This window comes from Agelaius phoeniceus, chromosome 7 (genome assembly GCF_051311805.1).
Source record: "Agelaius phoeniceus isolate bAgePho1 chromosome 7, bAgePho1.hap1, whole genome shotgun sequence".
Lineage (NCBI taxonomy): Eukaryota > Metazoa > Chordata > Aves > Passeriformes > Icteridae > Agelaius > Agelaius phoeniceus.
The window spans coordinates 20870686-20886418 of NC_135271.1; the positions used below are offsets into that span (position 1 = coordinate 20870686).

The window sequence follows — 15733 nt, forward strand, 5'->3', positions numbered from 1 at the left end:
TTTTCTGCATCATTTGAGTTCATGGGTCAAGTAACCAAAAAAAAGTGTACGAAGTTGTGCATTAGAGTTTGCAGAAGTATTCAGAATCTTTTTTCTTTCTTTCTTTCTTTCTTTTATGTTAAATCAAATTGTTAGGCAGGGTGCTTACACAGATCTCTTGCATTTAAACAGTGATATCTAGGAATAACAAAAAAGTCTTCAAAACCTAAGGCCTCTAGCTGGATTTTGAGCCATCTGAATTGATGGGTATTCAGACAGAAATGTTTCCAAGGTTGAACTTTTCCAAGGCAAATTAATTTTTTAATTTTAATTTTTTGCTTTGGTGCATGCAACAGGTTAAACATCTTGTTGAAGCAGAAGCACTGTAAGATAATGCAGAAATAACCCATAAACAGTGTGAGTTCTATATGTGCTCTCCTGATAATTCTGCATCGTCCCTACACATAATTCACATAGACCATGTAACAAAGTGTAATGTAGAGAGAATTTGGGGGTTTTTGCTTCTGTAGATTTTCACATAGATGAGCACCATCTGTCCACACATTCCACTGTCAACACCATCACCCAGGGGCCACGTGCAGCAGTCTGAGGTGCAGCTTTGTCTTTTCTCTTTGGAGTGTTTGATCCACGGAGCTGGCACTTGGTGGGAGTTAACACAAAAGTTACTGGCAGTGCAGTGGTTGCATCAAGAAAAATATATGTGGTTGATTTATTAAAATGCTAATTAGGGCAAACAGAGGGAAGAAGTTTTCTGAAGAATTGGGCAGATGGTCTGGATCTATCCTACAAGTCTGATTTCAGTCTGCATGTGAATAGAAAGAAAAGGGCAAAAAAACCCAATGCACACAGATTTGAAAAAGAATTGGCAGCAGCTGCTTTGTTAAGGAAAATACCTGATTTTCTGACAGCGACTGCTTTTTTCCTCAATTATGAAGGCCGACAGAATATAGAATTTTAGGCCTTTTGAAAACTGATTGTGAGATGGTTAACTTTGTTGCTTCTAAAAATACATGATTAAGATAAACTGGTGAAAAAAACAGTTATCCTCCTAAACATAACTAATTTTACATACGTTCAGGAACCTGTTTTTTAAATCTGCTGAAGGCATGCATGTAATTAGAAGGCTTACATACAATATTTTGCCAGGATGTGTAGCTGGGCTTTTATGACAGCATTTGAGAAAATTTATGGGTAGAATATTTTTAAACCCAAATAAGCCAAACCACATTGCTTCAATATCCTTTGAGAATACAGCCATTTCCTGAAGTGTGTGCAGCCACTGTGGGAGCTGAAGTTGTTTATTTTTTTGAGATTAAATTTGGCTGCGATCTGTTCCAGCACTTGCCTGGAGAACCTTCACAGCCAGCACAGCTCTGAACTGCCTGCTGCTCACCTTGCCTTTCCCAGCCCAAGTATTAACACTTGGATGGGGGACCAGCCTGTAAATACTTGAAATTTGTCCTACTATTAGCCAAACAGAAGATTAATAATGCTGTCTGAATTTTGTCATTGTTGTCACTGGCTAATTATGGGGTGCAGAACAGTGACAGCTCCCTTTGGGAGTTTTCTGCTTGTGCAGGCTTAGAGAGAACTTTACCCCCAGTCCCAGGAGATGTGGGGCTGTGTCATCGTGGGTGCAGGGGGAACTCCTTTGCTGTGTGCTTGGAATGAGGCATTGAATGTCTCCATCTCCATGTCACTGAATATGTGTGGTTTAAGGTATACACATGAGAATTGTGCATTTGCTATCTAGAAAGATGTAGTTGTGCTAGTGAGAAAAGAAGGAAAAACCATATGTTCTGTAGAAAACCAGCAGGTCACACTGGTACCTGTCCAGATGTTCTCTTACTGCATTCCTCTTCCTTCTCCTGGAGTGCTGTGAACCACAGCCTTCCAGTGCAGTGCAGGCTGAACAACCTTTCAATTGCCACCTCTGTGGCACATAGGATGTTGAGTCTGAAGTGGTTGCAAGGTGTTACAAGTCAGTCTGCATATGCTGCCTGCCCAGATTCCTGCCCTCGTGGGCAAGGCTTAGAAATGTGTCTGTCACTGAGAGCAGCCTTCCTGTCAAGCTACTCCATCAGTGCAGTGAGGCTTCCCAAAGTGCTGCTTTTCCATTTCACTTTGAGTATATCAGGATGGAGCTTCTGCCAGCCCCACTGGGAATTATTTCATAGTCTGATACACCTGAGGATCACAAAGTGCTGCATGATTATTCAGCTTAAATGCTTTCTTTATTTGGTCTCTCCTTTTCATTTACCCATCTTTCATGCACTTAGCCTGGTAACATTTTGCCTCTTCAAACTTTCACTCATAGAGTCATCCTCACCAAATCCTAATTTTGTGGTGGTACTGTAAATCAGTTGACATCTTTTGAGCACATTGCCTCCCTGACCTGAATTCTTTGCAGCTCACAGACTGCAGCCTTTACCAGAGCACTGGGCTTGCCCCTAGCTCAAAGAAATATTTGATATACATGGTATACTATGATAAGGTTCATACCGATGCTCTTCTGGTTTGCTGATGGTGATATAAAGCAATGAAGTAGAAAATGATGGAGAGTTATAGTAATTTTAAAGGGTTTTGCTCCAGCAGTCTGTCCCTGACCTGTGAGATTTTTGTTGGTTTGTTTGTTTAGATCTGCTAGAGAAGTCTCGTGTCGTTAAGCAGCCAAGGGGAGAAAGAAACTTCCACATTTTCTATCAGATCCTGTCTGGTGCATCAGAAGAGTTTCTCTGTAAGTGTTGCCCTTGTGCCTTGTTCACATGTGAGTTTTCTTTATATTTAATGTGCTATTCCATGCACATCATCTTTTGTGGGAAATGTGATATTGATTCATTTTTCAAGTAATTGGCGGTAGTATCATTGGTATTACATGAAGTCCATGTATGCTTTGATATTATCCAGATACCTGAGTCAGAATTACTGAATTAGTCAGAATTGCTGGACAATAATGTATTATAAACAAATTAGAAAACATGTTATTCAGAAGGCTAATAATTAAAAGACCCTTGAAGAAAATCCAATAGTAACAACCTATTCCTGACAGTGCTGATTCTGTGATTAAATTGCTACTAACAAGAATGCTGTTACTAGTGATACTTTTATTTGGTTTATTAGGCAAGCTCAAGCTGGAGAGGGACTTCAGCAGATACAACTACCTGGGCCTTGATTCTGCCAGAGTGAATGGAGTGGACGATGCTGCAAACTTCAGAACAGTCAGGGTGAGAAGGAGCAGGGGGCTGGCTGTGCAGGCTTCTTTCTTATGGCCCTGGGTCTGTCTGTCCATGCAGGGCTGGGCTGGGAGGGACACCTTTTCTGAGTGCTGGCACTCTTCATGCTGGGATAGAGCATGTTTGCACAGGGAAACATAAATACAGCTAGGAAATGGGATCAAGCTTCTGGAGTATTCTTAGGGGAATACAAAAAGGACCAAAAAAAACCAAATAAGAATAAAAAAAGTAAAAAAAAACCCAAACAAAACTACCCCCAAATCAAAAACAATAAACAAAAGAAAGGGGGGGGGGAAAGCCCAGATGCCTTGGTCAGATCCTGGGAAAAGTAATATTTTGTAGTGGCTTAGGACAGCAGTGCCTGAGCCTCAGGGACCAGGTGATGCTGAACAAGTCGAAAGAAAAGGAGGACTGGGATGATTCTCAGGATGGTTTCCTGCCCTGTTTTTGCTTGGTGGTACTCAGGGACAAGATGAATACAGGACCTTGTTACCCAGTGTGTGCAAATATGGATTCTAAATGTGACTGGCCTGAGAAGACAGGAGGACCTGTTCATCTGACTGGGAAAAATTGGGTTGGGTTACAAACTAAATTAAGTGGCTAAAAAAAGTACAGTGTTTCAGAAACCCAAATTTTCAATGAGTCCTAGAAGTGGACTGGACTGAATGCCAGCTCCATTTTCACACCTCCTGTGTATTATAAAACTTATTTATCGTAGCATGGGAATTATATGAGGCACTTTTAGTAATAGAAGTGTTCATAAACCATTTGTAATTTTGCAGATAATTGGTGAATTTTTCAAGAATTAGCTGCTTAAATGTAAATGCTTTTATCTCATAATTTTATTTGTCCCCTTTCCAGAATGCAATGCAGATTGTTGGGTTTATGGATCATGAAACACAGTCGGTTTTTGAAGTGGTGGCAGCCGTTCTGAAATTGGGAAATATCGAATTTAAGCCTGAATCTCGTGCAAATGGCCTAGATGAAAGTAAAATCAAAGATAAAAATGGTAAGATGAGATTGGTGTTTGGAAGAAAGCCACTAATTTGTCTGAAGTCATTATTAATTTTGTTGTTTCTGCAGACATACAATATCCTTACATGTGAATTAGATTGTTTCCAGAGCTCACCCTCAGGCAACTATGGGCTGCATTCTGTGCAATTTCAATAGTTCTGTTTGAAATGCCAAAAATTATTTTCTCCTTTTTTCCCACTTTATTAGCACTTTATTCTAAAATGTTAAATGGTTCTGTGCCTTTATGTAGCTGCTTGTTTTTTCTCCAGTGGAGGATTTTTGTTCTTTTGCAGTATCTCTGCCTTTAGTGTCAGATTCATTTGGTGATATTTATGCAGCTGATGAATTTTGAAAGTTCATTTTCATCTGAAAGTTTTTCATTATGAAAAGTAGTCTGTTATAAATGGAGAGAAAGTTTTTTTTCTCAAAAATAAATGGATAAGGAAGTGCTTTCAAAACCAGTTGCTCTGTTTCCTTGCACTGTGAATATTTTTAAAAACTTTGCTTGGCAGGGTGGTGGGGGGAGAGTGTCAATGGGGAGCACTTCTGTTGAAGAGCATTTTGGGAAAATACCACACTTCTTAAAAGCAGGTTGTTTTGGGGAAGAAAAAGCAGTAATAAGGAAGGGTTGATTGTATTTACACTTTGTTTTTTCTTGCTAGAACTCAAGGAAATCTGTGAGCTGACAGGTATAGACCAGTCTGTATTGGAGAGAGCTTTCAGCTTTCGCACTGTTGAGGCCAAACAGGAGAAAGTTTCAACAACACTAAACGTGGCTCAGGTAAAAAGAGGTCCTGATTTAAAAGGCAAGATCTTTTTAAATGGTAATTTTATTCTGCAGGATTAAATCATAGCTACCCCAATAAAAACTACAGCTGAAAGGCTGCACTGAATAAATCACAAGCATAGGGTGTGTTTTTTGCTCAATGGTTTCTAAATGTTAAGAGATGCTGGATGCTTTTGTTTGGTGTGTGAATTACCCCCAAAAGATGAAGGATGGGCAAATGTTGCAGAGAATGTGAAAACAAGCAGTCCTTCACAAAGCACATGTTACAAGTGTTGAGGCAGACTGTTTTCATTTAGGACAACTGCTGTAATTCCATGTGAGCTGTGGGCCCCGGGGCTGCTGGAAAACCTTTGCTGCCAGTGTGAATTCATCTCCCTGTAATGCTGTAGAGCCAGGGTGGCTGCCACCTGTGTCTCATCAGCTCAGGCCAGCAGGAGTGGGGCTTCTCCAGCTGCAGCTGCTCCAGTCCCCTTGCCTGGGATGGGGATGGGGGATGTGTGAGTGCACAGTGGGCAGCTGGAGGAGCAGGAAGGGAGCTGGACTGCCCTGGTTGTGGCTGCTGTTCCAGCCAGCCCGTGGCCAGGAGGGCAGAGCCAGTGCTCCCTGTGCTGGTTTTACTCATTAATGGCACCTTTAGGACACCTCAGCTACAGGAGGATGTTTGGTTTAGCCCAGCATTTATAACATTTTTCTTCTTTCTTCTCTTTAGGCTTATTATGCCCGGGATGCTCTGGCTAAGAATTTGTACAGTCGCCTGTTCTCCTGGCTTGTTACCAGGATCAATGAGAGCATTAAGGTATTGTTGCTTTGTGCTTGTAAAAAGAAAAAAAAAATCAATAGAAATCCTTCAAATTAAAGTGGACAGTAAAACTGTATTTGCCAATTTCATTTCTCCTGACTGTACACTGTTACACACAAATAACCTTATCACAGCTCAACAAATTGCTCTCTGCTCTGTTCTTAAGCTTGTAAAAATATTCACATTAAGTGTATTTTGGGAAACCGTATGTAACATTTTAGTTTTACAGTATTTGACAGCCTGCTTATGAGATGCATTCATTTTCTTGAATCCCAAGTATACAATGTACAGATGACTGACTCAGTGTTTGTTTTTCTTTAAGGCACAAACAAAAGTGAGAAAGAAGGTAATGGGGGTGCTGGACATTTATGGCTTTGAAATTTTTGAGGTAAGACCTTTATAATAGTAACCATTTAGTGAGAGAGCTGTTATTAAAGCTTAACAGAGTTGTTCATAAATTCATAATCAGAATTGACTCAATTGCTTCATGCCCGACAAAAAAAAAAAACCATAAAACCCACTAGAAACATAAGCCAAAGAGAGATGTCTTAGCATGTCTGGCAATTGAAACAAAAAATTATGAAAATCACACTTGTGTTTTTACACCATAGATAAATAAATATTTATGATGGATAAACTAAATATATTTTGTTGTGAAATACATTCTGAGCATAGGAGAAACTCTGGCGCTGTCATTTCTGCCCTAAGGCATTTTGTAGATGTCTTTGAACAAGCTGTGTATCCTGAGAGGGGAAAAAAAAACAACCACCCAACAAAAACTATACATTTTTTTCCTGTCAAAATTAAACAAAGACTTATATTGCATTGCATCTCAATTCACTTAGGTCAATACTCTGTACCTATTCCTAGCTAAAGATCTGTGGCTCACTGCTGTTTGTTTACAATAGTATTTTTAGACTGGTGGTATTTTGAAACAAAACAATCAATGAGGAGTTTTTAATTGGGTTAGAGAGCACCAGGGACAGGGCATTTTCCATAAATCTTGTTCTGACAGTTTTTGTTAAGAGATTTATAGATCTTGCTTGGAATCTGTGTGTGTTTAAACTAGAAACTCATCTGAGGAGAAAAAAAAAGATCAGTAGAAAAATCCGGACCCACTTCCCTACATCCATCTTAGAAATCTGGGGAGGGTGTTGAAGCTGTGTGGAAAATGGGAATAATTGTTCATGTGAGGGTGGTGTAAGTTTCATTTCAGAAGCAAAGCATCCAACTATGTGCAAATCAGAGTACCTCTGAAGAGGAGGAGGAGAGCTGAGAGCTGCCTCAAGGGCTGGCTGAGCGAGGCTGTGTTGTTTGCATTAGACACAAGAACATATTTATGAAAATGTTGTGCCCGAGGTCAGGCGGCTGAACGGGGATCCTGGTGCCAGATCCCTTGGGAGCTGCTCCTTGAGGAGCTTTTAGGAAGCTGGCACTGGGATGGTGCTGCTGGCATCCTCAGTAGGCAGGGCTTGTTTTCTCTGGCTCCCCTGTGTGTGGGTAGGGTGGACAAGCACAGGGAGGTGGGAGACAGGAGGGTGCACCAGCACATGAGCCAGCTGAGGGATGGTGTTTGTGGCATGGTGTTCCAGAGGCAAGGCTGTTTCTCACCCGTAATTTTCATCTTTTCTACATTCAGCACCTTAGAAGGTCATAAGTAAGTGGCTGAGTACAGGAGAAAAATGGGAAAAAAACCCAGAGCTCTTTTCACTTACCTGTGATGCTGAATTACACTGTAGCTTTCTAAAAAGCTGCAAACTCTTAAGCTGTAAAATAATGTGGGTAGTTATTGTTCACTCCTTTAAATGCCAAGTTTTGGTTTTCCTGGAAAAGCTCGGAAGGTTTTGCCTTGTGACTTAAGGACCAAATTCATCAGTACATTCACGCAAAGTGTGACTTTCTCTCCTGAGTTGGGACCTATGGTGAGAAGAGCAGCCAAGCAACTTGGTTCAACATCAAAGAAATAATTGAATGATTGTTTAAATTTAATTATATTAAAACAACTAATCCATAAATAAAATTTTGACACTATGCAGCCACATAAGTCAAGGAAAATTTAATGATGTCTTAAGGTTTATAGCATAACAAATACAGTGGAATTTGGAGCATTTTGCTGTATGGTGCATTTGTAAGCACTATTGCCAAACATTCAAAATATTAGCTGAGGTGTAGTTAGTGACAGTAACATATCCATCTAATTATAAATCAGTTAAAACCCATGACTAAAAATGTGCAGTTGCCTCTTGAACCTAATTCTTAAGTTGTATTTTGATTTTCACATCTGTTCCTGAAACTTAGAGCTAATGTCAGCTCTACAAAGAATGTTTGTTGGCAAAAATGCACTTGAAAGGCTTCATCTCTAAATTTGTGCCTTTTAAATGTGGAAGCTGTTTGATGTGCTGAGGGTAGAAAGGCCTACATTAATCATGTTTCAGGAATCAGGTAAGTTAAGTTTATCATTAGTGCATGGTCTTTGACCTGAAGTGGCCTTGTGCCCTGGAGACAGAGTGTATCAAAACCCACAGGAGGTGTAGCAGGAGTGTTTGATATACATGGAAAATATTTACACAGGTACCATTGCAATAAGCAGCAAGGAATGTGTTTACTGAAGAGTGATTTTTACATTTTAATTTTTTTCTTTCTTTTTGATGTTTTTGTTTTGTTTCCTAATGGGCAGGACACAATATTTCTCAGGCCCTTTTTCTGTTCAGGATGATTCTTTGGATCATCCTAGAGGTCCTTGTGTAAGAATAGTGAATAAAGAAGTCCAGATTTGCTATTCTGAAAGATATAAAACCATACTTCACCTTCTTAATGATAATAGCAGTCTTGTTCTATTATATGCAGATTGAAGCTTTTAAAGGGGAGATTTTTCATCTATTTTTGAAATATTGATTTATTTACTGTTCACTGTGGTTTCTGCAATTTTATGTAATTTAAGCTGAAGTTAATTTACAAGGGTAACTTGTGGTTTCTTGGAAATTAACAGAGAAAAGATATTTGGAGTATTGATACTGCTGGCATATTCTCTTTGGGATTTGGGTTTTGCTAGTATATTTATCAGACACAAACCCCACTTTTCAGACAAACACAAAAGCTGTCCAAGAAAGTAGATATAAGGACTTGGCTGTCTAAAAATTCAGCTTAGGGAATTTAAATCTATCAATAATCCTCAGCCTCTGTGGGTTTGGCACATGTCAGCAGCAAGCTTGGCTAGGCAACCCACAAAATAGGTGCTGTAAAGCTGTGTTTATTTTTGAATCCTGCCCTGCCTTTTGTGGGAAGCCAAATACTGGGACTGAATGTTTGCGGAGCGAAACGCTGAAATTTTGGGTGGCTCTGTGTGAATTGTCTGTGGGCAAGGATTTAGGGACTAGGATTAGCATGGAAATGCAGGCTGGAGGGCTGGGCAGGTTGTGTAACTGGGCAGTGGCCTGGAGCCTGACACTAATTGCTCCAGGGGTGTTTATCCACATTTCTGGGCAGCTGCCTGCATTGTCAGTGTGCAGTCTAGACTGAGATTTGACATGGGCTCAGGATGGTGGCTGGTGGCACTGGGAGCTCTAGAATCAGCCTGGTTCCAGGCCTTCAGGGGTAGGTTTGGGGCTGTTCCCATTTTATCCCATGTTTGATTGGGTGTTTTTAGGCAGAAAGTGGTTTCTGCATCTCTGCAGAAGGGGTGGGTGTGGTGGTGTTCACAGGGGTCTGAGGATGAGGGAAGAGACAAGAATTTTGACTCCATGTTTCAGAGGGCTTGATTTATTATTTTATGATAGATATTCTATTAAAACTATACTAAAAGAATAGAAGAAAGGATTTCATCAGAAGGCTAGCTAAGAATTGAAAAGGAATGAAATAATAACAAAAGCTTGTGTCTTGGACACAGAGTCAAAGCCAGCTGGACTGTGATTGGCCATTAATTAGAAACAACCACATGAGACCAATCACAGATGCACCTGTTGCATTCCACAGCAGCAGATAACCATTGGTTACATTTTGTTCCTGAGGCCTCTGGGCTTCTCAGGAGGAAAAAAAATCCAAAGGGAAGGATTTTTCAGAAAATATCATGGCTACAGGGTGGGATGGTGGAAGGGTGGGGTTTGTGATGGAGAAGTGAAGGCTGTAAGAGGCAGATGATGGGGGCCTGCCAGGGCTCAGCAGAGATGAGCAGAAGGCTCTCTCCATTTGCTTTGGGTGTTGAGTTTCCTGTTGTGTACGTTTCCTGTGGAGACAAGGAGTAGTAAAAATGAATGTTTTGTGGAATGAGGGTATTTCATCCTGCCCAGCCCTTCAGAGACACAAATATCTGTCTGTGCTGCTTGCCTTAAAGGCTTTATTCTGAATATTCAGGCACCACTCTGCAGCTGGTCCATATGATGAAGTTAATGATTTGGAGTGCAGTTTTATGGAAGGTAATGCTGCCAAAACAAGGCTTATTGTTGAAATTTGCCAGACCTTGAGAAGACACTGAGAGTGTGAGTTCCTTCTGCTCAGTCCCTTGGTGGAGCAGTTTGTTCCAGGTATGTTTAGCCTGACAAGAAACTGGGATGCACTGGTGATGGAGTTGCAGAGAGGGACTGGTTCCATTTGGTTGGTTTCCATGTGGCTGCCTTGTCCTTGGGGACAGCAACTGACCAACTCCTTTTGCTCCCGGTGGGCAACAACACGCAAAGACCTGGCAAAAAACCCACCAGTAAAGAAAAGTGTCACAAGTAAACCAGCCACCCAGCAGTAAAACCAGGTCCATTCCGCACAGTCTGTGATGCATTTTGATATCACTTGTTTTTATTTAAGGCAATTTGCTTGTTTCTTGTGCATAGAAGTCCCTTGAGGTAACAGGGAAAGAAGGGAAAGGGGTAACAGGGAAAGAAGCTTGGTCCTGCTGCATGTACTGTGTAAGCTGTCATCTGGACAATGATAAAATGACACTATCTCTGTTGAGGGAATGTGTTAGAAATGTGAAGAATGCATTTTCTTCCTTTTAACAAGCTCATAGTTGTGTTAATTGTCTGTTTTTAGAGGGAGGTAACCAAATAAGGAGCAGTAATCACTGAAAATGTCTTTGTGAGGTGTTTAAGGCATGAAAAAATAGGGGAGCCATTTCCACCTTCACCATAAACCTGTACAACAGCTTGGTCCAGTTGCTGCCTGGTTGCTTTGCCTTTTTCTATCCCGTTGATTACAAGAAGGATGTTACAGTTTCAGAGCATCCTGAGCTCTGAGAGATTGCTCCTGGACCAGGGTCTTCCCCCCACACCCCAAAGCATTATTTTACTGGAGAAGGGTGTAGTTATTTGCTAAGCAGGATGACATATTAGACAAACAAAAATATTCTAAGGAGGAAATTTACTTATCAGGATCTTATTTTATCTTTCTTTTTTAACTCATCCATGGATATCTGGTTTGTTAGTTGCCCTAATCTCCAGACCATAATTTCCAGCTGCATTTTCTAGGCTGTCTAGCTTGCCACAGATTTCTTTTTGAAATTGTTCAACCCTTTGCTGATGCCCAGAAGTTTATCACATACTGGCAAGCAGCAGTGCCAAAATGTGTGCACACAGCCCCTCTGCTTCTTCTGGCAAACCCCAGACTAGTGGAAAAGAGGAGAACTGAATTTTTAATCTATAATTGATGAGCTACCTCTGCTGTCAAGTGTTAGAGGAGCTTTACAGAGAGGGACCCTTGGTTGGACTCTGAGGTGTCAGGGAGTTTTTAAAATGCTGTTGAAGCAATTATTTCCTTGAGTGATGGGATGCTGAAAGCAGAGATGCATCCCAGGAAGTTAACCACCATTTAATTAATTGTATTACAATGTAAGTATTTAGAGAGGCTTATTTTGCAACATGCAGTTTTATGAAGTAAATCCCATTGGCTGGCTGTTTGCAGCAGAGGAAATACTTGAAATGCTGGAGCAAAAATACACAAATATTCTGCTTCAGGTTGTGAGAATAATGTTTTGCCCTACAGCAGCTATTTCTGTCTGAGCAGAGGAGTGGTTCTGAGAATACAGTAGGTTCTTGCCTGGTTGCAATTCTTGTTGTTCCAGGACTGTAAATTACCAGGTTGAGTTTGTTGAAGTGATGGTACCTGGGTTTTCCCATGGAACACACCTGCACTGGGTTCACTGCGGTTTCTCATCTTTTTAAGTCTGAATTTGGCTCAGACCTGTGTGCCTGGACAGCACAGCTGGGAGCAAGATGGATTTCAGAGAGCCTGGTTCTCTGCCTGGCACACAAAAAGGGCTGAAGTTGGTTCAGCCACACAAATATGGGAAATGGATAATACCCCAAGCTTTGGCACAGATCTTTCCTGCTTCCATGAGGTACACTGAGACATGGCTTGATTGCATATAGTGGAATATTTACAATTAAAGATTTGTGCCTCCCTGGTTCTTTGCATATACAGATGTTTACACAAAAGTCCAGTGCAGTCTGGTTTACAAGAAATAAGCTTGATTGCTCAAATGCTTGTACATGTAAACAGAAAAGAAAGGGATAAATATTGATAACATGCCTTTACCAAATTTGCAAAAAATTTGGAAAAATTGTTACAACTGAGTCACGTTATAATAACTGGGTCATTGCTGTCTGAGATTAAAACAGTATCTTTTTTCATTTTCTTTAAATGCAATTTTTCCATTTTGCTGATTTTAACTTCCTAGCATTTATATTCCTTAGTTTCATCTCATAAACTTGTATGCTTGTGTGGTCATACATAAAACCCCCTATCCCCAGACACCACAGTAGCATACAAATTGAATTTGCTGGTTGGTTTCACCCTTCATTCCACCATTCATCTCAGGGAAGTGAGTATGTTGGTCTTTTATCATCATTACTTTTGCCATCTGGCTTTTTCTCTGGGGGCCTGATGGTACTACTTGGGGTCACCTGCTTATGTTAGGAGGCAGTCAGAGACTTCTGATGCCTGGAGCTGTGTTGATATTTAAAAAAAAACCACTTACTTTCTGGGGCTATTTGTAATAGAGCAGAAGTATCAGTCTCTGTATGCCTCACATTGATGTGAAAGTTCATTTTAATGACATCATTCCTGTCGATTTCAACAGTCTCATGACCTGAAATGTTTAGGGTTTTCTTTTAAAAAATGCTTTTCCTTTAAATACATCTCATGTATTATTTGAGCTGTATGTGCTCACATAATGTATTTGAAAAAATGTTGCTGGGCACCTTTTTTTGTCAGTGTGGCTGCAGACTGAGCAATGTGTTGATTTTTGAGTTGCCTCTGAACAAGAATGGTGTGGTGAAAGATTAAGGAGGAAGAGGAGACCTTGAGAAACACCTACAAAGGTGTGACACTTTGCTGTGGTGTACCTGAGTCTGTAGGTTTGCATCCACATCATCTGCTTAATTTGGGGAAGACAAAAAACACAACCCTTAAAGTTAGACTTTATTAGGCAGGGGGAAGTTAAGAATTGATTCCTGCCTAATGGAAAGGGACTCAGTTTTCAGTTTTAAGCAGGTATCTCAGTTGCCTTATCATCTTTGGAAATTGTTGGAAACTGGGTGCTCAAAAGGGAATTTGAATTCTGTGTGGGGAGAGAAGGTTAAAAAGTATCTAATGTTGATAGGAAAATGCCCCTGTTTAGATATTTTCTGTTCATAAATCTAATGGAGATTTCTCTTCCTAACACCAGTTAGAGTTTTAGCCTTTTTTTTTGTCAGAAATATTTTTTGTCTGTTTCACATTGGTATTTTACTGGTATAAAAATGTATAAAGTCAGCAACAAACCACATATGTGTTTCTCAGATGTTTCCACGGTAGACATGTGGAATCTTTCAAAGAAGAAGTTAGGTGAAATATTAAGGACAAAAGAATAGTTTCTGTAGGGCATTTCAGGCACCTGTATGTAATAGCTGTGGCTCACAGGTAGAACTTTGGAGCTAGTTTATATAATCATTTTATTTTTTGCATGGAGAAGATATTTTTTTAGAGTTCAAAACTTGCTATTCATGAAATACCAGCCATGAAGGCTGATAAAGAATGAAGCTGTATGACACCATTATTTATGAAGTGAGAACTATGGTGAAGTAGGCTTTGATTTTTGTCAGTGAATTTTTCTAGTCCCCTAAATTTAGTGTTGCATCTGATAAAAGATTCAAAGGATAAGCTGAGGGTGGTTGGTTGAGCTGTATCTATAAATTCAACATGACTCTAAGCCAATCTCAGGTGACATTCTGTTTTCCCAGCACCTTTATTTAATTTGAGAGACTGTGTGGTTTTACATTCCCTGAAGGTTTTGTTTTGTATTCCACAGTGCTTTCAAAGGCATAGTTAGAAAGCTGCTATTAAAATGCAGGGATTGAAGTGATGCCCTTGATATTAAAAATATCAGAATTACTGCCTGGAAGAGAAGCTGACACCTTGAGAAGACATGGTCTTAATTTTGAGGTTTTTTTCCCCCCCTTAAAACTTCCTAGGAATATTTGATAGCTCTTCTTCAAATTTTGGGTCTGACTGCTCTGCTTCTGTGTTGGTCAATCCCATTTGTGTCACTTGCTCCAGCATAAGGAGCAAGTAGTCTCTGCTGGCTGTGTCCCTACATCCCCTGTCTCCTGAGTGGGTTTAGTGATATGCTATCACTGATGTGGGTTATTCTCTACTGCCTTCTAAAAAAAAACATGTCAGAGGTCCTTTAAATCCCTTCTAATTCTGTTGTATTCATTTCTATAGCACCTTCATTAAAATATTGGGGGGAGCAACTAATTTGTGAATGTTTATATATGCTTTGTGGAGCCCTCACATAAATTAAATCAGATATTCATTAAGGGAGAATAAATGCACAAGCTCTGTTGCCTTCCTTAGAATTGCTTAGAGATAAACGCTAATTGGGTTTTTTTGGGCATGGTTTTTAAAAACCTTTTCTGAAGTGTATTTCATTTACCAAATGTCTTCTGGTCTGCTCAGAGTTAAGTGTTTTGAGAGTTTCAGTAATTTCAAACATTTTCCCCCATTTTCTTTGCCATAATTAACTGTTTTAGCCTTTTGCTCTGTATTATTCATAAAGAACAACATTGCTGCTGCTCTTCAATAACTTTTTTCCTGGAATAGCAATTTTCAGTGGCTTGGCAATGTCAAATTAAATTTCATAGCTCAAAGTGAGCGATTTGTGGAGAACTCTGTGGATTTTGGTTTCCCTTTTTTTTTTTTTTTGGCAAGCCATAAATATCACAGATACACAGCAAATCAGGAGAACATCTAGCAATTACTTTAATGTATTGTTAATGACCTTTCAGTTAGATGGTTTAGCTGGATTTTCTGTTCAGTTTCCATCCTCTATTGATGACCAAGCCTGTATAATTTGTGAGTGAATAGTCCTGCAGCCCTTTTAATCAGAATGACCTGGTCATTTGGAGCAGCAGTCTCTCTGATTTGGGTGGCATGTGCCTGGCAGGAGGATGCAGAGTGTGTTTTACCCTTTCTCTTTGTCTGGGTGATGTGGCAGCTGGGCTCCTTTTACTTCAGACTCAACATATCTGAAGTGATGGCCTTATCTGAATGTGTCAAGTAAACTTACACTCATTCTTCCTCCAGTATTCTCTATTTCCTTCCACATGCTCCTCTTCTGTTGCACAGATTTGTCTGCCCAAGGTTATAAATATGGCTTTTAGAGGCCAACATGAGCTGGGGATTTAGAGACAGGGCAATGCAAGAATGCTGTTCTGTGTTAGGCTCTGATGTGTCTCAACCTCTTGGTTTATTTGGTAATATTTAGGCAGAGCCTAAAGATAGACTCACCTAAAAAGATATAATACATAACATTTATGTAGTACTTTGCATTTTCAGTGAGACAAAGATTGATCTACTTGGTATGCTAAATAAATGCTAATAGCTATATTCTGTGTTGTTTTGGAAGTAGAAAAAGTACTGACTGCAGTTTATGTA

At 40.0% G+C, this 15733-nt stretch overlaps 1 protein-coding gene across 4 annotated transcripts in view; it reads left to right on the forward strand.

The window, feature by feature from the left end:
- Positions 1–15733, forward strand: part of MYO1B (myosin IB) — a 107141-nt gene that overhangs the window by 62196 nt on the left and 29212 nt on the right. For all 4 annotated transcript variants that reach the window (XM_077181179.1, XM_054636415.2, XM_077181180.1 and 1 more), the window contains 6 exons: positions 2639–2737; positions 3121–3224; positions 4095–4242; positions 4910–5028; positions 5744–5830; positions 6156–6221. In XM_077181179.1, coding sequence (XP_077037294.1) covers positions 2639–2737; positions 3121–3224; positions 4095–4242; positions 4910–5028; positions 5744–5830; positions 6156–6221 — 623 coding nt within the window. The remainder of the gene's footprint in view (positions 1–2638; positions 2738–3120; positions 3225–4094; positions 4243–4909; positions 5029–5743; positions 5831–6155; positions 6222–15733) is intronic.